The sequence below is a fragment of the Solanum lycopersicum genome, chromosome 8 (assembly GCF_036512215.1).
Source record: "Solanum lycopersicum chromosome 8, SLM_r2.1".
In the NCBI taxonomy this organism is placed as follows: domain Eukaryota; kingdom Viridiplantae; phylum Streptophyta; class Magnoliopsida; order Solanales; family Solanaceae; genus Solanum; species Solanum lycopersicum.
The window spans coordinates 66,250,493-66,271,757 of record NC_090807.1 but is presented as its reverse complement, the minus strand read 5'-3'; the positions used below and the strand labels follow the sequence as shown (position 1 = coordinate 66,271,757).

Here is a 21,265-nt window from a genome sequence, read left to right as displayed (position 1 = left end):
GAGAGCATGTCCTAATGGGTAAATTTATGGTATATTTTGTTAAGTGATGATTGTTCATGAATTGACTAGTTTTATGATTTTTCCAAATATCCACACAATTTGCTAGCAATAAATAAGACAAATACAACATTCCCCCAAAGTGGATATTGATTAACAAATGCTATAAACCATTACATAGTTGCTCTGACATGTAGCACCAGTGGTCTAGTGGTAGAATAGTACCCTGCCACGGTACAGACCCGGGTTCGATTCCCGGCTGGTGCATACGAGCAATGACGTTTACTTGCACGGTACGTGAACGATTGGGTCGTCACAGACATCTGATTTAGGATGAAATGTCTGAGCTCTCTCTCTTGTTTTCCTTTTTCCACGATGATGATATGAATTGAGCTTAGATAGTAAAACATAGTCTCTTTTTCCTTTAGATAGTAAAACATAGTCTCTTTTTCCTTTTGCTAGGACGATGATATGAATTGAGCTTAGATAGTAAAACATGGCCATTAAGGATTCTTAAAACAGACTCCAACTTGGCCATTAAGGATTCTTAAAACAGACTCCAACTTGTTTGGTATAAATTTGCTAACTCTAACTTACGTAGTCCTTTAAATCCTTGATCTGCCTTATAACCAACTTCTCTAGTGCCACAATGGGAGTTTCCGCCATGATTTCCCCTATTCTCTGTTAACAGAGAGAGACACAAACACAAAAGTACATTGATACAGTGACCCAAAAACAGCTACATCAATTCTCCCATCACACATTTATTTGTTCATGATCATGATCATATACATAATTAGTAGCAGTTACTATATAGAGTTGCATAATATTCAGAGCCAATCGACTACAATGAACATGAAACTTGATTGAAAGTTACCGCTTGGATACAAACATGACACAAGTTAAAGAGGTGAAGAATTTAGGAGAAAAATAAACACAACTGGTGTATGCTAAGTAACACTGTTCCAGGTCCTGAATTTCAACAATTTCTACCACTTGTACAAACCGATGAATAAAATTTAATGATCTGCGAATCAAGCCAAGTTGATGCCACCTGATTGTGACCGTGACTCATAGAAGAGTCTTACAGTTGAGTAGATGAGAGAAGGTTCAGCCATAGCGCCATTTCCATAATCTCCACATGCTAGTCTTTTTGAAACTGGTGGTATGAGAGAGATTCCAAGCTCATCAATTACCATAAGGTGTCGTTCTGTGAATGGATTATTCCACATCAATGTATTCATGGCTGGTGCCACAAAAAGGGGTTTATTGTAGTCCCATGCTCGTACGATGCAGGTTAACAAGTTATCACATAGTCCACCTGCAATCTACAGTACATAAGACATATATCAGCTTAATTGCAAAGTAGATCGCAATATAAGTAATACTACAAACTTTTTCTTAATGATGTAAGGAATTGAATTGGTGTCATTCTTAACGTTAATCTTCTAGCATGGACATGTTCAATTAGTATGTTTAACATTGTTGATAGTCCATTTCATAAAGATCAATTAGTACAGGATAAGGGAATAAATTGTGTTTTTGAGGCAGAATGAGAGTTATCATAAAATAAAATTTCAGTAATAAAACATGGAATGATGCATCACCTTCCCAAGTGTGTTTGCTGACAAAGGGGCAATAACCATAATATCAGCCCATCTGCGGAGCTCAATGTGTAGCACACTATCACCAATCTTCTTCCAAGTGGACCATTCCTCCTCATCAGTATAAAGAATGACATCTTCCGGAAGCGAAGCTTTGTCTATGAAATGAAGAGAAGGTTTCGTTGCAACTGCTTTAACTTCTGCCCATTCAGAAAAACAACGACATAGATTAGCAAACTTAATTGAAGCCACACTTCCACTTGCTGCCAGCAGAATACGAGGTCTCCTAGGTGCACCATTAATCTGAACTGGTTCCATCTCTGAAGTCATAGGATCCGTATCTACCTAACCTGTGATACATATAAAAGGATTCTTTAACTGCACTAAGAGAAAGATAGAAGTAATTGTACATGCGTGCAACTAAGGGGAACAACAACAGTAAATAATTAAGAGATCTGCCCTCAGGTAACTTGCTTCACAATCATCTCTTTGGACTTAACTCACCCTAGGTGTGACCAAATCAATGCTTATCTTAATTTCTCATTTAGCCCTCATCTTCATAGACATCAAAAAAAATTGGCCACCAGCTGGTTAGCTGATGTAGATACACGGATTTGAACTTTGACTTGCTTACTGACATGTTCACTTGAACTGGTTAATTGGTCCTTAATTCGGTTTGCTGGTCTTTCATTCTGCTGAACTAGCCTTCAGCTCGAGTAAAGTGACCTCAACTCGGCATCTTTTTTTTTTTGCCTAGGGTAAAATAAGCTACTTGTTCTTGTAGAGGACTAGATTTTGACAGATTCATTGACCTTAACAACCTTCCTTAGATTTGATGGAATTTTGTAGTTCTGCTTCCATCATGGTAATTCTGGATTTCTCACATTTGAAGGTGAGTTTCAAACTTGTCTTGAGGCTCATGGATTGGATCCAAGTAACCACCATCAGTTTCTTTCTCAAGTGTTATGGGCTTGCCAAATTAATCAATTTCTTTAACAACTAGTTGGGATGAATTACCTATTTCCACCTCAAAATCAATTCAATATTGAATATGAACAGTCTATAGGAATACCAAAATATTCCAACTTTATCAACAATTCACTACCCATCTTATTTTCTCTTACAAAAACCCTAATTTATCAACAATTAGGTATTTCTATTGACTGTTCATATTCAATATTGAATTGATTTAAGGTGGAAATAAGTAATTCATCCCAAATAGCAGTTAAAGAAATTGACTAATTTGACAAGCCCACAACACTTGAGAAAGAAACTGATGGTGGTACTTGGATCCAATCCATGAGCCTCAAGACAAGTTTGAAACTCACCTTCAAATGTGAGAAATCTAGAATTACCATGATGGAAGCAGAACTACAAAGTTCCATCAAATCTAATGAAAGGTTGTTACGGTCAATGACTCTGTCAACAACTAGTCCTCTACAAGAACAAGTAGCTTATTTTAAGCTAGGCAAAAAAAAAAAAGATATGCCGAGTTGAGGTCAGTTTACTCGAGCTGAAAGCTAGTTCAGCAAAATGAAAGACCAGCAAAACCAATTTAACCGAATTAAGGACCAACTAAAAGTTCAGGTGAACATGTCATGAAGCAAGTCAAAGTTCAAATCTGTGTATCTACATCAGCTAATTAGCTGGTGGCCAACTGTTTTTGATGTCTGTGAAGATGAGGACTAAAATTGGTTTTGAGAAATTCAGCTAAGCATTGATTTGGCCACACCTAGGGTGAGTTAAGTCCAAATAGTTATGATTGTGAAGCAAGTCCAAAGAAACAAAACAAGCCCCAAGTTTAGATGATAAATGCAGCAACTAGCCTTAGTTTGCTTCAAGCACCAATTTGGTACCATATATCACAAGCTCACACACATCCCTCTGCTTATCTTTTTTTTTTTCCCTCTCTGGTAAATCAAAATCATTTGCACTATAACACTTAAATGGTTGGAAAGTGTTTGCAATACAGATGCTTGTCTAGATCAACCAAATTCATGTAACAAGTTAACCTAGCTACCTACACAGCAGATGCATCTCTCTTTACCTCAAAAGATGAAGTGAATAGAAAAGACCATATTTTACACTATCTTGTCATTCCAAATCTATACAAACCAATAAAGCAAGGGCTAATAAGTTGAAAATAACTCCTCAGAACTTAAAGCCCCAAATCTCTAATTGCAAAAAACAAAAGGCAAGCCAATGCACTATGCTCCAGCTCGGGAAGGGGCGAAGGGCCGTACCACAAGAGCCTATCGTACGCAGCCTTACCGTGTTTCCAAGGCTCAAACTCATGAGGTAACCAAGAAACTAAACAAAAGCATAGATAAATGAGCAACCTTTAACACAAAAGAAAACAAAAAATGAATGATCTTTCACATTCTTTGCTTATGTTACTGATTCATAACCAATATAAACCAAATTTCAATCACCCACTAACCCAAAAGTTGATAAAAACCACACCACATAACTCAATTTCCAAACCCCAAACACTAATAAAACAAACAAAAACAACATTCTTTCTAAACCGATCAGTCAAAATAAGCAAAATTGAACAATTTAGAAAAAAACCCAAATCAAAATAAGCAAAGGTTCTAACCTTGACAGTGAAATCATAAACAGATTAAGGATTGCTGGATTGACTAGCCATGGTATGATCTGATCTTAAACCCCACAACTCAAAACCCTTAAGAGGTAACCAAAGAATTGGGTAAAACTGTTCGGATCGGCTTTGAGACAGATGAAACAGGAAGATTAAACACAGAATTGAACTGGGTTTGTCTTAGAATTGAAGAAAATTGCCTTAAAATACTGAGATTTTGCTTTGGGATGCGAAAAACATGAGCTCTACAACAAAGCATTTATAACTGAATTATTTTGGGAGGTCAACAATATCATGAAAAAATTTATTCTGCATGAGGCACACTATTGCATAATTAAACTAAGCAATTACACGAGATTAAAAAAAATGCAAAATTGAAAAGCTAAAAAAGTAAAGAGTAAGACACTGAGCAGAAACTTTACCTAACGGAGCAAAGGCTTTAAAAAATTTATAACCAGAAGTTGAAACACAGAGTGGTTAGCTCACTTGATTGAGATCTGTAACAGAGATAATCAATATCAATACACATGAATTGCAAAAAATAAATAAAATGAAAACAGTATGTGGAGAAAGTAAAAAAGTAAAATATTAAGGGGAAAACAAAAGGTTTTCGATGAATTCGGCTGAAGTCTTTTGAAACTCACTTGCTCCGGCATAGTCCGGCAACGGCTTAGAAACGCCGACGGTGATCAAAGTCCGGCGCCGATCAATTGTAGTCTTTCAAAGGGCGGGATGAACAAAGTGGAAAAAAAAAAAAGGACTTTAATATCTTTTCCTTATAAAAGGGCTTTATGGCCCAAAAACAACTTGGGCTTAACCCAACAACCAACCTATGGACTCTACTCTTTGAATGAAACAAAACTAACTTTCACGTATAGCAAACACAAAAATTATATTTGTATGTTATAACTATAGTTTATATAATTGCACTTTATAACAAATATAAATATATATATATTTTTATACATATATAATAGAAAATAGTTGCATATAATCTATTTCTATTTCTATATACGCATATAAAATTGTATAAATTGTGTTTGTATAAAGAGAGAAAGGTAAAAGAGAATTAGACATGAAGATATTTGTATTGTATAATTATAAGTGCATAGGACGAAGACACATGTATTTGCATATGTTTATACAATTTTTTCTCGCTTTATACAAACAAAAACACAATATATACAATTCTATTTGTATAATTGAGAGAGGCGAGGGATAAACTGACGAGCGAGATCTGGGAGAATGATGAGTGAGATCTGGTAGAATGACGAGTGAGATTTGGAAGAGGGGAACAAAAATATACATATATATACAATTTTCTCTCGCTTTATACAAAACGCAAACGTATTTTATACAATATATTTGTATAAAAATGAGAGAGGCGAGGGAGAGAACGAGAGGTGACAAGCGAAATTTACCTGGAGAAAGGCGAAATAACAACATTTTGTTATGAGTTACAATTAAATCAAACTATATTTATAGCATTTAATTTAAATTAATAGTTTACTATTATATATAATTTTCGAACGAATGAGCAAAGCAAGTATCAATAAGGTTTGTATCATAATATTTCACAAAAAAATATTTTCGACATAATTTGTCATCCCTACTCTTATTTAGATAAAAATCTCAAAAGTAATTGTAATTATCTAATTTTCCAAATAAAAACACTATTTTAGTATAACGAAACTCGATCCATCTCTTATTGCTCGGATAATAAACAACACTCACTTTTAAGACGAAGATTGCGAAAAAAGAAAAGTTAGGTGGGTTGGATTTGAGGGAAAAGTAAACACTTCTACCTAAAAACGTAAATTTATAAGTGATTATCCCTTCAGTTGACTGTGTCTAAATCCAAAATAAGAAAATCGAAAGTTGAAGCACAGTGGGAGATTATAGAGATGACGCTCAAATTATACGTAGATCGTATGTCTCAAGCTTGTCGTGAAGTTATAATCTTCTGCAAGTAAGCAATTTTTTGTTTGTTAGAATTAGTTTTGAAGCTCAAATTGGAGCTTTATACTTAAATCTTTCAATTTAAAGTTTTTAGTATGAATATGTTTTGTTGCAGAATAAGTTGTTTTCTTACTAATTAACTTGCATTTGAGGAGGAGAATTGCCAAGTTTTGCCCTATCTCATTAACCATTGACGTAGGACTATTGTCCTTTTGTCATTCTTTAACACCTACCTCATAACTATGTTATCACGTAAAATTAGGTGTTAGGCCTAACTTACGTCCCAAAAGTTAGCTAAAAAAGAGGAGTATTGCCCAAGCGTTATAAGAAGTCTACCCATTTCATTATCCATCGATGTGAGACTTTTGTCCTCCTTTAACAATGGCGAGGAAGTTTTTCTTGATATTGTTTGTAGTTTTGAAGCTCAAAATGGAGTTATAATGATTATTTTCCCAACAGGTTAAATGGGATAGACTTTGAGGAAGTTCATATAGATCTCTCCAAACGCCAGCAATTGTCTCCTGAATATCGAGGTTTGTGTTTTTTTAATAAACAATACTTTTCCAACTAAGAAAGGGGTTGATTTGTTATTTGTTTCTTAATTTTCCACATAATTTCAATAGTTTCCTTTGTGTTCGTCTTCAGAAATTAATCCCATCCGGCAAATACCAGCTATAATGGATGGAAGATTTAAGCTTTCCGAAAGGTAATTTGAGCTTCAACTGAAAAGTTGGCATTTTCCCATATTGCATTCATCTTAAGCTTAATTCGAAAATACTGATACCGTTATATCTTGAAAGCGTTGTCAATGTCTTTATCATTTTATGTGATCACTTGTATATATGTATTATAAAGGCAAAATACTCAGTGGTAAGTGGAGAATATTAATAAAGCTTATATGTAGTGTGCTAGCGTAATGAAGCACTAAACCTATGGGTAATGAAACAGATTTGCCCCATGGGGTACAAGAAACTACCATAGACAATGCCCATGGAGACAAGTATGTCAAATAACTTTTGGGCGAAGGGTTGAATTTGTCCTAAAACTATGCGTAATGAAACAGATTTTCCCTCCGTTAATAGTTGGGGTCAAATATGCTCTGGCCGTTACTAAAATGGGCTAAAATTGCCCTTATTTTCAAATGCCAGAAGCTTACCACCCGGTGATGCCATGTAATGGTGAGGGCCTAATTGACCTAACTATTAACGGGAGGGCAAATATGTTCTATTTCACACAGTTTTCGCATAGTTCTAGGTCAAATTTAACCCTTTTCCCATATTTTTCTCGCGGTGATATGAGGCTGGGCCTTTTTCTTTTGATCTTTTGCTGAGTTTCAGATAGAGTAATGTATGACTTGGATAACATGTAAATGTTCGTTAACTAACTTTATGTGTTTGCAGTCATGCAATTCTTAAATACCTGGCTTGTGCATTTCCACGAATTGCAGATCATTGGTAAGTTCAGCAAGTTTGAGTCTTTCAGTATATACCTGAATTGATGTTCTTTTTAATCATGGAAATGACAATGAGTACACTTTAAATCTCTTGTGCTTGACAATGGGTACCCGACAATAGGCATTATGAATCATCTTTTCTGCACTTAACATCTCTTGTTTCTTACACCGTCCTATTGAAGGTATCCAGCTGACTTATACAAAAGAGCAAAGGTTGAATCTGTGTTGGATTGGCATCGTACTAACTTCCCTCGCGGTCCAGGTGCTTATATCAGAGATTGTGATTACTTTAGTTTCCAGTTGGAATTTGATATCTTGCTTGAGTTAATTTAATGGTGAATCTTGGGAGAACTTGGACAACAAAATTGTTAAGGTTAAGTCTGCATCCGAGTTAAATTTTTATCCTAAAATGAGATTAACCAGGAAAATTTGTTTGTATGATCTTTTCAAAAGAAGAGCAGCAGGCATGCTATAATGCTCTTTATTAAGATTCTGGTGACTACCTAAATCAAGACTCTTTGCTGCAAGTCTGCGAGTTTCTTACTGTCTTTAGTCTTTAGTACTTCTGTTTCTTGTAATTGAAACAATTGACCTTTGTCAAAACTTTAGTTGCAAGTCTGGTCGATTATGATGGTGATGTTTTTTCCAGTTATGATGATGAGTCGATGACTAATAACACTTGAGATAAACGTGATTTATTCCGCAGCATTCTGTGATTACTACTTGTTGATATGCCTCTCCGTTTAGCTATTTCCAACACTTCCCTCAAGAACGTTTCTGTTTCAGGTTCATATACCTTTTATTCTGTTCTTGCTCCTACTGTTGGGTTGCCTTTAAATACAAAAGCAGCAGCAAGAACTGAGAAGATGTTTATAGCATGTCTTGCAACGATCGAGTCTGTTTGGCTCCAGAAAAAAGGACGTTTTTTGCTTGGGAGTGACCAACCTTCAATTGCAGATCTTAGCTTAGCGTGTGAGATTATGCAACTTGAGGTTAAGAGACTTTCCCTTTTTTTCTTTTCTTTTTTGCTGTTGCTTTACTATCTTTTGATTCAAAGCATAATTATCTATTGCTTCGGACATTATTTGGAACAAGGTTGGCTCAATTCAGAACTGTATCAAAATGTTGCTTTTCTCTCCATCAGCTTGTATAAACTTCCACTGAAGTTGAATAATAATACCCATAGTAATCATCCTGTATATGTGGTTTCATTCAGCCGTCCTGTATATGTAGTTTCAGTCAGCCGGTCATTTGCTTCTGTATAGTCATTACTAGTATAGCTGATGAAAGAACGATAATTTTCCGTCCATCAACTGAATGCAGTTAATTCTGAGTTCTTATAGAAAACCATTTTTTCTTGCTGAATTTAGATTCTGGATGAGAAGGATCGTGAGCGGATATTAGGCCCATTCAAGAGAGTTCTGAAGTGGCTTGATGATACGAAGAATGCCATGGCACCTCATTTCGAGGAAGTACAATCAACCCTCGCTGGTTATAAGGAGAAGGTGCAGAAGCAAAGAAATACTTTAGGAAGTAAAATTACTCAATCGGGCAGAAAACCTGTCCTGCAGTCGAATATGTGACACAGGAGTTAGGAAACCAGACGCTGCATTATGCTTGAAGCATCGCGGATGATTGTTTCTTCTACACTGTCTATTTGAAGCTGATCAGGAAGAGATTTCTAGTCCGAGCTTTCCTACTACTTTTTTCAATTCTAAAAACGTTTTTCTTGAAATGAGAGTCTGTCATAAACAACCTCTCTACCTCAAACAAGACGGGGTAAGATCCGCGTTCATTCTACTACCTTCTCCAGACTTCACACTGGGTCTGTTGCTGTATTTGTATTCATAAAATAAGTGCACCGAATATGTAACAAGACAAGCTGAGTGTTCCTTAATCTTGGCAACAGATCTGTTATTGCCTATGGTATTACAATATAGTGTTTCCTCTTCTGATTCTTGTGATGACAATTTGGTCAAGGTAATTTGCTAGTGTTATATCATTATCCACGAGCATATTAAAGGGTGCAATTTCGTGGTCAATAAAATTAAAATATGCGGTCTCAGGTCCCATCTGTTCAAGTTTTGATAGACAAGTTTATTCGATAGTATGTTGATGGAAGGCAATAGGTATTTCATGAAATTTATTGAGGTCCACACAAGTTAACTTGATGATCATAATTATTAAAATAAAAAAAATTATTAGCTTACGAAGTTTTTATATTTATAAGAAAAAAATACAATTCAAAATTTTCAGATTATACATTTAAATAAAATTTCAACTTAATTTCAAACTATGGGCCAAGTGTTTGATTTTAAAATAGGAGAGCCACAAATAATATTATGATATATCGCTCCCCTCTTTGATACAATCATATCTTCCTCTCGTATATTTCATCCCTTCTCTCTTGGATATACCCTTTCTCTATGTATTCACATGTGTATTAATATATTCAAAAATTCAATACTATATCTAGAGGTCCAATAACATATTCAAAATTCATAAATTTTTTTTAAAAATTATAATTTATGAATAATAAAAAATAATATAATTAGCTCTTACTATTATTAATTACGTATAATAATAATAATAAATAATAATAATAGTAGTAGTAGTAGAGTCAATATTGGGCGCCAACCTTATCTGACCTATCTACGTGGACCCTACCTCAGCTAACCAAATTTAGCAGTAGCGGTAATTCCATTCTCACATCTGAAATCCCATATTCAGCTCGCGTAGCCGGCGGTGAGTTCGTCGGAGTTAATTTCCAGTGAGAATAGAATTGATTGAAAGAGATGACGTTGAAATTATACGTAGATCGTATGTCCCAACCTTCTCGTGCAGTTATCATCTTCTGCAAGTAAGTATTTTTCATTTTTCTTTTCTCGAGATGTTTAAAGCTCGTAATGGAGGTTTTAATGAATTATTTTCTAGAAATTTGATTAACTCCGTTAGATAGGAACAGATGATAAGTACTGAGTATTAGAACGGAAAGATCTATTAGATAATGAGCTATTGACACTATTCATCAACAATTCGTAGTGCTATGTTAATTCTATATGTAACTTTGAATCTCAAAATGGAGTTTTTAGTGACTGATCTTTCAAAAAGTTTTTTTTGTTTTCTTTGAATCCTCATATTTGTAGCTTTAGAAGTTACGAATACAATAACATCAAGAACATCCATAACGTAGTTGTTAAAAGACTCTCCGTTAGGCGAAATTTATTGACATAAATATGCCCTTTAACTTGACTTTAAATTACATTTATGTCCTTCAACTTTGGGTGTGGACAAGTATAAATTTGTATAAAGTTGAATAAATAGACACGTCATTTTTTGTCCTACGTTATTGTGCCACGTAGGACTCATGTGTGTACTTGTTCAAATTTATACAAGTTTGAGTATCTACTTGTGCATATCCATAATAGAAGGACATAAATGTTAAATGAGACCAAGTTAAATGACGCATTTATGTATTATGCTGCCAAGTTTAGGTGGGTAGGTTTATATGATTGTTTTTATATATAGGTAAATCAACCAAATCAAATTTTAAAAGAATCTTTAGAGCTTATTACAAGGGATTTGTTAATGAGAATTTTTTAATCAAGAAGTTAATGAAGAAGTTCTGTTGTTGTTTCTGGATAGTTCTGTTTCTAATTTTGAAGCTCAAAATGGATTTTTTAATGATTTTAATTTTCCTAAAGGTTAAATGGAATAGACTTTGAGGAGATACACATAAATCTCTCCAAGCGCCAGCAGTTATCTCCTGAATTTAAAGGTTTGTCTTTTTTATTTACTCCACTTTTCGCTAGATATTATTTATTTCTTAGTTTCAAGATAATTTCAAAAGTTTTCTGACTTCATCTTCAGAAATTAATCCCATGAAGCAAGTACCAGCTATAATTGATGGAAGATTTAAGCTTTTCGAAAGGTAATATTCAGCTTGAACTGAACATTTTAGCATTTTCCAGTATCACAACTTTGTTAACGTCTATTATTCGCTGTATATGTTGCATACATCCTAAAGCTTATGATTTAGTCTTTCATTCTCGTAGAAGTCATGTTTGTAGCGTTCACCTAATCACCTGTGCATATATACTGCAAGAAGTGAAAAAATTTGTAAAAATTTCTATGTTTTGTGTACACCATGTGGGCACAAGTAACTACTGTTGAAAATGCCTGTTGAGACGGGACAATTTTATCTTTTTCTGAGTTTCACATAAAGTATTTTATAACTTGGATAATGTTTAAAATTAACTAACTGATTATATGTCCTCGCAGTCATGCAATTCTTAGATATCTGGCTTGTGCATTTCCAGGAATAGCAGATCATTGGTAAGTATCGACTTATTTTGAGTATATACTGTAGTCAAATGCTTTGTATCATGGAAATAAGTACTCTTTAAGCGCTTTTTCTAGACATAGGATCCAACCCGGACAGATCAGGGATATAAACTTGATGGGTTCAACTTTTATATTCTCACTGCTGGTGCAATCACGTGTATACCTAAGTTCCATGTCAAAATGTTGGGTTAAGCAGAACCCATATTGCATCTGCTGCTGAACATGGCAATCGGCATTACGAATGGAATTATTCTGCAGTTGGCATCTGTGTGAATTTAATGCCACATGTACCTGTTATTTGATTGATAATTGTTTGTTGTTTTTCTAACTTGGAGTTCAACTAGTAGAGTTTTGATAAGAAACGCCATCGGGTTTTGCTAAGAAACCCGTCATTTGTACCAAAACCGAGAATAACATGACATGTGTCTTCTGCATACACTTGTCACCTAACTATTGTTAATTAATGTGCATTTTCATCTCATTTATTACTTAAGAATGGTAAAATAGTGAACGAACCAAAGGAGAACTCCCAACAGAAAAGAAGAACAAGTAACATATTAGCAGATTGGAAAATACCAGCTCAACAAATGAAGTATCAGCACCAAATAACAAACAAGCCCTATCAAAATTTGAGAAGAGATGACTATTGAACACAGAAGTCATCCTTTGGAATCTCTGTACTATACCAACTTATCCGAAAAAAGAAAAAAAAAGTACATCTATGGTGCCTATGAACAATGCTGCTCTTCATTCTTAGTGATAGACTAATGTACACACTCTTAGGTTGTATAAATTCTTATCCTGGTTAGTGTTTGATTTAAATCCTCTTTCTTACACTTTCCTATTGAAGGTACCCTGCTGACTTATACAAAAGAGCAAAGGTAGACTCTGTGTTGGACTGGCATCACTCAAACTTGCGTCGCGGTGCAGGTGCTTATATCAGATATTGAGATCATTTCAGTTTCCGGTTGAATTATGATTACTTTACGTTGACCTTACTTGAGTTAATTTAGTGGTGAATGCTGGGATATGCAAGAACTTGGGCAAAAAGATGCATACAGGCTACAGTTAAGGCAATGACTGGATTAAAATTTTATCCCAAATAAGATTAATCAAGGAAATCTGTTTGTATGATCAGTTTTAAAAAAGAGTATCTGCTTGTCATGATGCTCTTTGCTAAGATTCTCGCTACTAACCTGATACAAGAGAGTTGCTGCAAGCCTACAAGTTTCTTAGTCTATCTTTAGGACTTGATTCCTCTAATTGAAACACCTGACCTTTCTCAAACCTCTAATTGTGAGTCTAGCTACTGCATGATGGTGACTTCTTTTCTTCAACAATAACAGTGACTAAAACCACTAGGATAGGTAGTCTTTTCACCAATGTTCTATAATTACTACTTCTTGTTGATAACTTATTATGCCACTCTTTATCTGTTTCCAACAGTTTTCTGAAGCAGTACTTATGTTTTCAGCTGGATATATCTTTAATACTGTTCTTGCTCCTGCTTTTGGGCTGCCATTGAATCCACAAGCAGCAGCAGAAGCTGAGAAAGTCCTTTTGGCATCTCTTGCAAAAGTCGAGTCTGTTTGGCTCCAGAGAAAAGGACGGTTTTTGCTTGGGAGTGGCCAACCTTCAATTGCAGATCTTAGCTTAGTGTGTGAGATTATGGAACTTGAGGTAAAGAGATTTTCCCTTTTCCTGCTGTTTCTTTACATCTTTTGATCCAGAACATAAATTACCAAGAGGAGTCTTGTTGAAATTTCTTTTATAATGAATTTGGGTTTTGGATGTGATGATTTTAGATTTTGGATGAGAAGGATCGTGAGCGGATAATAGGCCCATACAAGAGAGTTTTGAAGTGGATTGATGACACAAAGAATGCCATGGAACCTCATTTCCAAGAGGTACATGTGATCCTCTTCAAAGCTAAAGAGAAGTTCCACAAGCAAAGACATGCTGTAGGAAGTAGCATTCCTCAATCGAGCAGAAAACCTGACTTGCACTCTAAGATGTGAGAAACCAACAAGGATCCAGGTGCTGCATTGTGCTCGTAGTATCACCGTGCACCATGGCAGATAAACAGTGTGTATGCAAAAGTTGATACAGGAAGGAGAGTTCTGATCCAAGCTTTCCTTACTCATTTTCTCCATGTATATGTACTTTATAAGTTTCTATCAGTTGTTAATGTAGTCCACAACATATGTAATCGAACAAACTGAGAGTCCCTTGCTCTTGTGCTTGTAACTTCAGAGCTTATGAACACATTTTTGTCTACAATGTAATCATTAAAGAGTCTTGGTTATACGGAGATTATTCTCTTGATGTTAATGGAGGAAAATTTGTTGTTTTTCTGGATATTCTGTTTCTAGTTTTGAAGCTCAAAATGGAGTTTTCAATGATTAATTTTCCAAAAGGTTAAATGGAATAGAATTTGAGGAGGTAAGTACAGAGCTCTTCAAGCATCAGCAGTTGTCTCCTGATTTTGAAGGTTTGTCTTTTTTCATATAAACTCTACATTTCAGTAGAAAAATGGAAAAACACACACATGAAGTATCACGGAATTCGAGTGTTTCTAACTTGAATATCACCGACTATTTATCAAAACACACCTGATTTGTCACTTGTTTCCGTTCTTCCCTAAACAACGATGATATTTCGGGTAGAAAAAGTGAACACTTGATAGTTCAGATAGGAAACTCACAAAAAATGTGATACTAAATTCAGATTTTGGATGAGAAGGATCGTGAGCGGATAATAGGCCCATACAAGAGAGTTTTAAATTGGATTGATGACACAAAGAATGCCATGGAACCTCATTTCCAAGAGGTACATGTGATCCTCTTCAAAGCTAAACAGAAGTTCCATAACCAAAGATATGATGTAGAAAGTAGCATTCCTCAATTGAGCATAAAACCTGAATTTCATTCGAAGATGTGAGAAAGCAATTAGGAGTCAGGTAGCTGCAGCGTGCTCTCAGTATCACCGTGCACCATGGCAGATCACGGGATAAACAGTGTGTATGTGAAAGCTGATACAGGAAGGAGAATTCGATCCAAGCTTTCCTTTAAGTATATGTACGTATAAAATAAGTGTTCAATTGATAATCCTAGTCCACAAAACATGTAACAAGACAAGTGGAGAGTCCCTTAGACATCTGTTATTTCTCAACTGTATCGAATATATAAGTTTTGAATATTATCTACGAATGACACTTGCAAGGTGAACTATTTCTAGCGTCTCTCCGGTGCATTTCCTTATTTCCTATAATTTCAGGTACTTTATAATGTTTTAGTTTAAGATACTCATAAAGTACATGAAGAGCATGTTTTAACAGTAAATAATCCATGGACTGTATCTTTTCTCCCAGTGTACAAAAATTTAGACAGTTTTGTTAGCTACTATGTTAGCAGCCAAGAATTACTCAACTGTGATACCTTGTAAGTCAAGAGTATTCAGTTTCTTAGGTTTCTTGTAGTTTTTCAGCAGAAGAGAGCTGCAAACTACACTAACTGAAGAGGCAGCCATTGCAGCCCCGGCAATCCATGGTGGTAAGCGGAAATGAGTAGATGGGAACAGGACACCAGCAGCAATTGGGATGCTGAGGAGATTATATCCCAAAGCCCAGAAGTAGTTGAGATGGATTCTCCGGAAAGTTTTCTTAGAAAGATCGATTGCTGTTATTACATCTTTCAAGCTGCTTTTCATAAGAACAATGTCAGCTGCCTCGATTGCTATATCTGTGCCTGCACCGATTGCTATTCCTACATCAGCAGCCACAAGTGCTGGTGAGTCATTAACTCCATCTCCTACCATTGCCACAACTTTGCCTAAATCCTGTGTACTAAAATGGAACAGATGAATCATGTGAAGAAAATGTAACTATTACACATCAAAGACTATACTTTATGACGCGTCTTACACTCATTTTAACTTTAATCTGTATGTGTCTGTGTGTGTGTTGCGCCTGCGCAAATTCATAAAATTCTAACAGAATGGAACAAGTTCCTACCTGTAGTTCCTTCACTTTTTCAGCTTTCTGTTCAGGTTTTGCTTCTGCAACAACATGTTTCCTCTCAATTCCAACCTGCTTGGCTATAGCATTTGCTGTTCCCCAGTTGTCACCGGTTACTATCATGCTCTCAATGTTCATCGATTTGAGAATGGAGATGACTTCTGGAGCCTCTGGCTTCAACGGGTCAGAAACGGAAAGAACACCAATCAGTTCTTTATCAATAGATACAAGTATGCCGGTTTGAGCCTGTCCTTCCGTTTCTGCTAATGCTTCTTCAGCTTCAACTGGAACGACAATGCCTTGCTCCATCATCAAGCTTTTATTCCCCAAAATCACTTCTTTGTTACAGATGATAGCTTTCACACCATGGCCAGCTATGGACTTGAAGTCCGAGGCTTCAGACCAGGCAAGGTTCTCCTCACTTCCTCTTAATTTTTTCGCGTACTCAACAATTGCTTTGGCTAAGGGGTGATCACTATTTACCTGTCAATTTAAAATGCAGTACAAGATACTTTAACTCGTTTTGAGTGATCGTCTGAGAAATTAACTCGTTAAGGGTATGAATTGACCTTTCTGATGAAAAATTATAAACACGATAATATCCTACCTCAGCAGCAGCAATAAGTTGATAGAATTCTTCAGATACCATAGTTTTGAAAATCCTAGTATTGACAACCATAGGCTTGCCAATAGTAAGAGTACCAGTCTTGTCGAAAACTATACAGTTCACCTGTAGAATGAAACAGTTCTCCACAAGTTCATTAACAAAATTTGGATTTTGTTAGAAAGAGGAGTAAGTTTGTTATCAGACCTCTTGTGCACTTTCCAATGCCTGACCACCTTTAATGAGGACACCGAGGGAAGCGCCAACTCCAGTACCAACCATAACTGCCGTTGGAGTAGCTAGGCCGAGTGCACAGGGGCAAGCTACCACCATGACAGAAATGCCAAACTGCAGGGCAAGCTCAAAGCTATCCATGGAAGAAGGAATCCAAGTTCTTGGATAAGAATTAAAAGTTCCAGCTAAAAACCAAGAAATCCAAGTACAAAATGAGAGAGCAATGACCTGAGAAATAAGAATTAATCACTAATTTTCAGCTAAGGTTGGTTAGTTATATATATACACACACATATTGACAACAATGAACATGTAAGGGGTGCTTAATCTCACAATAGGCACAAAGTATTTGGAAATGTGATCAGCAAATCTTTGCACAGGAGCTTTAGCCATCTGTGCTGATTCAACCAACCGAACAATCTGCGATAGAGCAGTTTCTGACCCAACCCTTGTTGCCTTGATGTGTAACACCCCATTCTCATTTAAAGTCCCTCCAATCACCATGTCACCCGTCTTTCTAGTGACCGGACGAGATTCTCCTGTTATCATGCTTTCGTTTATATGGCTTTGTCCCCGGATGACAAGACCATCACAGGCTACTTTTGAACCTGGAATGGTTTTAATCACATCGTTCTTTTGTATCAATCGGCTATCAACTTCTTCCTCATTCACCACATTGCCTTTGTCATCTAGAGTTAGCAGTGTTGCAGTCTTTGGGGCTAAATCCATAAGCTTGGCAATGGCCTCAGATGTCTTTCCTCTAGCCAAAACTTCCAAATATTTTCCTAGTAGAATGAACGAGATAAGCATCGAGCTAGTCTCGAAAAAATCACTGGCTTTGAAAGTTGGAGAAGTAGCAGCTCTTAGTACAGAATAGACTGAATAAAAATAAGCTGCATTTGTTCCTAATGCAATAAGAACATCCATGTTTGCATAACCATGGGTTAAGGAAATATAAGCACCAACATAGAATTTTCGACCAATGATAAACTGTACCGGTGTAGATAATACCCATCTCACAACCTGTCCAACGGTTAGCATGTTGGCAACCTTAGTCTCCAAAACATCTTTCAGACCAGGAATGTACATAAACACCATGGAAGTAAAAAACACAGGAACTGTAAATACTAAACTCCAGATAAACGCTTTATAATATTGCCTTATTTCGTGTTGTCTATGTTCTTCTCTTTCTCTTCCCTGAGGAAATATACATGCCTTGAAACATCCTGATTCAGTTGATTCAATAGCGCGAATAAAGTCTCTAGGTCCTGTTACATCTGCAGTATAAGATACCGATAACTTCTTAAGCTGAATGTCAAAGTCTATTTCTTGAACTCCTTGTAATGCAAGAAGGGAATTCTTTATCAGTTTAACACAATTCTCAGTGTCAACTCCATCAACTTTAAGCAGTATTCGACTACTATCTCCTCCTGTACTAATCAATATGCCTTCAAATCCTGTATTTCCAATAGCTTCCAACAACTGATTACACTCAACTATTTTTGGATCATAACAGATTTCAGCTTCTTGAGTTGCTAACGCGACTCGTGCTTTTTGTACACCAGGGATTACCTGCAATGCTGATTCAAGTGTTGTGGAGCATGAAGTACAAGTCATTCCATTCACTTGAATCCTGCATACTTGTGAGGACTTCTCATGATGCATCTCTTCTTCAATCAACTTATTAGCCTGAAATCCAACGTCTTCCATAGTATCGCGAATCATCTCATCCTATTCATATTAACATAAAAATAAAAGCATTTCAACTATGTGAGAATGATTCTTGAAAAACTTTTCATCCTCACAAAATTATATAGCTGTAAAGGAAGAGTACTTAGTAGAAGAGACCACTTTTTGAGAAACCACATACTAACGAAAGAAAGAAGATTGAACTAGTTTATGTATCAAGAAACTTACTGTGTTAAGTGTTATATATATGTGATATACTATACTATAGTTTGACAGCTCAGTGCAGAAAACATTTCACGTTCACGTAGGTTCAGGGAAGGACCATATCCTTAGAAGGTGTGATATAGACAACTTATACTGACACAAACATGAATGACTAAGAACACGACTCGAAGTCAAATCTATAGGTAACACAGAAACAACTTTACCAATACTATTGCTAAAGGGGTATTTAGAATAAGTAGTACACATTTAATATACTTAGCAGGAAGGTCCATTAGTATTTGTCTAATTAAAGTGGCATTTTAGGATAATCTTTAATAATGATAAAAATACACATCCACTTATGAAAAAAAAGTGTTTTTTTTCCTATATGCACTTCAAAGTTTATATTAACTGTGTATGAGGGCACTTCAAAGTTTATATTAACTGTGTATGAGGAATCCAAAAGACAGCACAAAACACTAAAAAGCAAAAAGTTACAAAAAAAGCTTCTTCAGAAAAAAGAAGATTGGAGAATATTTTCCCACTAGAAATCATATATTTGATTAGTGCTTTACAGTTGAACAACTTCCAATTGTATCTCAAATTTACATTCTGAATGGTAGTTAAAGTTTGGAAGTTATTTCTACAGCTCCGTTTTAATTTATTTAGCCTATTTTGACTTAGCACAATATTTAAAAAAAAAATTAAATTTCGTAATTTTAAATTAAAAATATGTCAAATATATCAGAATGTTCATTAATCTTATAATTTTTAACATATCATATGAAAATTTGAAATTAAAAAAACACTAAAAAAGGGAAAGAATCATTTTTTTAAAAAAAAAAAAAAGACTAAAAAGATAGCTAAGATCAAACAAACTGAAACGAAGCTTTTAAAATCATGAAGTTTTAAATGTAGAAATTTAAAACTTTCATGCCGAATTTAAAGAGGCATCATGAATAAAAGCTTAATGATGTTATCTCGCTTTTATCATGAGGTACCATCATTGAAATAATCCTTTAACTTTATTTCTCTTTATCGAATATCTATTTCAAACTCCATGAAAAAATATTTAAGTATTGAACCTTCCTAAGTTCAAAAATATGAAACATACTATAGTAAAATGCCAATAAATTCACCCAAAATAAAAGAAAACTTGCAATGAACTTACATTAATGAGACAGCATTTCTATGATTGAAAACAAATCATTTGTTTCATTTTCTTGAAAAATTGCCTTTTTTTTTTCTTTATAACTTATGTAGAATTCTTGCTACAATTCTTTATTTTTATAACTCTCTTTTTTATGTTCTTTCGGTTGAAAAAAGTACACAAGTTTTCTTTTTGGTCATTTCTTGTTGTGAAGTTTTGGATTATATATATATACATTTTTTTATTCAGGTGCTTCACAGCATAGCCACTTAGCACTTGGGTTATCACTTGTATATTTAAATCAGGAAGAGGTTTAAATATGTCGTCGAACTTAAAAAGGATTTAGTTATGTCATTTGTTACAAGTTTGATTTATCCATGTCATTTTCGTTTGAGAAAAGGCTCATTCATGCTATTATTTGTTAACTGAAACGGCATAGATGGGCTAAATTTTGAACGGAGGGCATCGAGGAGCCTTTACGTATTTGAGATTTTTCCGTTTAAAAAATGATTTAATTAATGACGTGGCCGAATCATAATTGATCACGTGTAAAATAATGATTTGTGAAACTGGAGCTGTGCTCAATTAGCTAAGTAATGGCATGAATGAGTCTTTTCTCAAACAGAAATGTTATAATTGAGTCAAAAATTTTAGGGATAACATAAATGAGCCTTTGCTCAAAATTAAATGACATATTTGAGTCTTTTTCTTTTATATCATATATTATTATAAGCATGAAGGTCAAAACTTAAAAGTTGAATTACCATTTTAGCCTTATACTAAATTAAAATATTATAAATTAATTAATTAATTAAATATTAAATATGCTTAAATTGTTAATTAAGTTGATTCACTTATTGTTAAAATAATGTAGGAGAATGAATAGTTGTAAAAATAATTAATTATAAAGTTATTACGAAAACGTATTAGAGAAACTTTTCATTTCTCTATCTGATCAGTTTTAGGTGTAATTTTGTCATAATGTGTATTAATACCACACCTCCACTATCTCATCATTAATATTCACACCTTCATAATCTTTCCACACTCTCAAGAAGTTGATGGCACTTCTTGGATCACTTAATTTGTAATGTTTTTATCTTCTATTAGCAGATTCTCCATTTTCCTATATTATATATTATACTTTCTCATGTAATCATGTTATCTTTATTTTTTTTTATATGAGTTTGTTATGCTCAATGTTTTATTTATCTTTATTTGAACTCATTTAAATTGTTGAATATTTCAACTACTAATAAATTTTTTAAATTTGACTTTTTTTTATGAAGATACAATTAAGAAATGACGCTAATATTTCATAGTGATGATGCAGTAAGTGAAGCAACACAGATTGAACTGTTTCAAGTGGTATCAATTTTCAGGTAATAAATCATTGTTCCTTATATGCAA

General features: G+C 34.8%; 4 protein-coding genes and 1 non-coding gene across 7 annotated transcripts; 3 read left to right on the top strand and 2 right to left on the bottom strand.

Moving 5' to 3' along the window:
* The first annotated feature begins 193 nt into the window (after positions 1-193).
* On the top strand, positions 194-264 carry TRNAG-GCC (transfer RNA glycine (anticodon GCC)). Its single transcript has one exon. It is a non-coding gene; the product is annotated as a tRNA-Gly (tRNA).
* A 578-nt stretch (positions 265-842) lies between these two features.
* On the bottom strand, positions 843-5,023 carry LOC101260558 (phosphopantothenoylcysteine decarboxylase). The gene is made up of 4 exons (XM_004245565.5): positions 4,848-5,023; positions 4,626-4,700; positions 1,605-1,951; positions 843-1,325 (listed from the first exon to the last, which is right to left on the bottom strand). The coding sequence occupies exons 3-4, from the start codon at positions 1,929-1,931 to the stop codon at positions 1,032-1,034; spliced, it is 621 nt and encodes a 206-aa protein (XP_004245613.1). The 5' UTR covers positions 1,932-1,951; positions 4,626-4,700; positions 4,848-5,023; the 3' UTR covers positions 843-1,031.
* Positions 5,024-5,857: 834 nt separating this feature from the next.
* LOC101260846 (glutathione S-transferase T1) lies at positions 5,858-9,570 on the top strand. Its single transcript, XM_004245566.5, has 7 exons — positions 5,858-6,172; positions 6,622-6,695; positions 6,808-6,868; positions 7,563-7,616; positions 7,798-7,877; positions 8,402-8,607; positions 8,986-9,570. The coding sequence occupies exons 1-7, from the start codon at positions 6,108-6,110 to the stop codon at positions 9,196-9,198; spliced, it is 753 nt and encodes a 250-aa protein (XP_004245614.1). The 5' UTR covers positions 5,858-6,107; the 3' UTR covers positions 9,199-9,570.
* A 368-nt stretch (positions 9,571-9,938) lies between these two features.
* Positions 9,939-14,317, top strand: LOC101261142 (glutathione S-transferase T1). The gene is made up of 7 exons (XM_004245567.5): positions 9,939-10,475; positions 11,320-11,393; positions 11,486-11,546; positions 11,897-11,950; positions 12,810-12,889; positions 13,434-13,639; positions 13,765-14,317. The coding sequence occupies exons 1-7, from the start codon at positions 10,411-10,413 to the stop codon at positions 13,975-13,977; spliced, it is 753 nt and encodes a 250-aa protein (XP_004245615.1). The 5' UTR covers positions 9,939-10,410; the 3' UTR covers positions 13,978-14,317.
* An 894-nt stretch (positions 14,318-15,211) lies between these two features.
* Positions 15,212-18,945, bottom strand: LOC101261734 (probable copper-transporting ATPase HMA5). 3 transcript variants are annotated; one of them, XM_069288635.1, is made up of 6 exons: positions 18,730-18,945; positions 17,146-18,543; positions 16,786-17,040; positions 16,582-16,704; positions 15,972-16,457; positions 15,212-15,803 (listed from the first exon to the last, which is right to left on the bottom strand). In XM_069288635.1, the coding sequence occupies exons 2-6, from the start codon at positions 18,535-18,537 to the stop codon at positions 15,756-15,758; spliced, it is 2,304 nt and encodes a 767-aa protein (XP_069144736.1). In that variant the 5' UTR covers positions 18,538-18,543; positions 18,730-18,945; the 3' UTR covers positions 15,212-15,755. The 3 variants fall into 3 exon arrangements, with proteins under 3 accessions (XP_069144736.1, XP_010325412.3, XP_025888224.1); XM_010327110.4 differs by having other exon boundaries at positions 15,212-15,796; XM_026032439.2 differs by lacking the exon at positions 18,730-18,945 and having other exon boundaries at positions 17,146-18,718.
* Between the last annotated feature and the right edge of the window lie 2,320 nt (positions 18,946-21,265).

Bases quoted from the DNA above. Each gene is read 5' to 3' on its own strand.
- LOC101261142 (XM_004245567.5), top strand. From the start codon at position 10,411: ATGACGTTGAAATTATACGTAGATCGTATGTCCCAACCTTCTCGTGCA. The intron at 10,476-11,319 runs GTAAGTATTTTT...ATTTTCCTAAAG, and splicing joins GCAGTTATCATCTTCTGCAA to GTTAAATGGAATAGACTTTG. The intron at 11,547-11,896 runs GTAATATTCAGC...ATGTCCTCGCAG, and splicing joins AGATTTAAGCTTTTCGAAAG to TCATGCAATTCTTAGATATC.
- LOC101260846 (XM_004245566.5), top strand. From the start codon at position 6,108: ATGACGCTCAAATTATACGTAGATCGTATGTCTCAAGCTTGTCGTGAA. The intron at 6,173-6,621 runs GTAAGCAATTTT...TTTTCCCAACAG, and splicing joins GAAGTTATAATCTTCTGCAA to GTTAAATGGGATAGACTTTG. The intron at 7,878-8,401 runs GTGCTTATATCA...TTTCTGTTTCAG, and splicing joins TAACTTCCCTCGCGGTCCAG to GTTCATATACCTTTTATTCT.
- LOC101260558 (XM_004245565.5), bottom strand. From the start codon at position 1,931: ATGACTTCAGAGATGGAACCAGTTCAGATTAATGGTGCACCTAGGAGA. The intron at 1,326-1,604 runs GTGATGCATCAT...TATGTACTGTAG, and splicing joins CAGCAAACACACTTGGGAAG to ATTGCAGGTGGACTATGTGA.
- LOC101261734 (XM_010327110.4), bottom strand. From the start codon at position 18,537: ATGATTCGCGATACTATGGAAGACGTTGGATTTCAGGCTAATAAGTTG. The intron at 16,705-16,785 runs GTCTGATAACAA...TTCATTCTACAG, and splicing joins CATTGGAAAGTGCACAAGAG to GTGAACTGTATAGTTTTCGA. The intron at 15,797-15,971 runs GTAGGAACTTGT...TTTAGTACACAG, and splicing joins AAAAAGTGAAGGAACTACAG to GATTTAGGCAAAGTTGTGGC.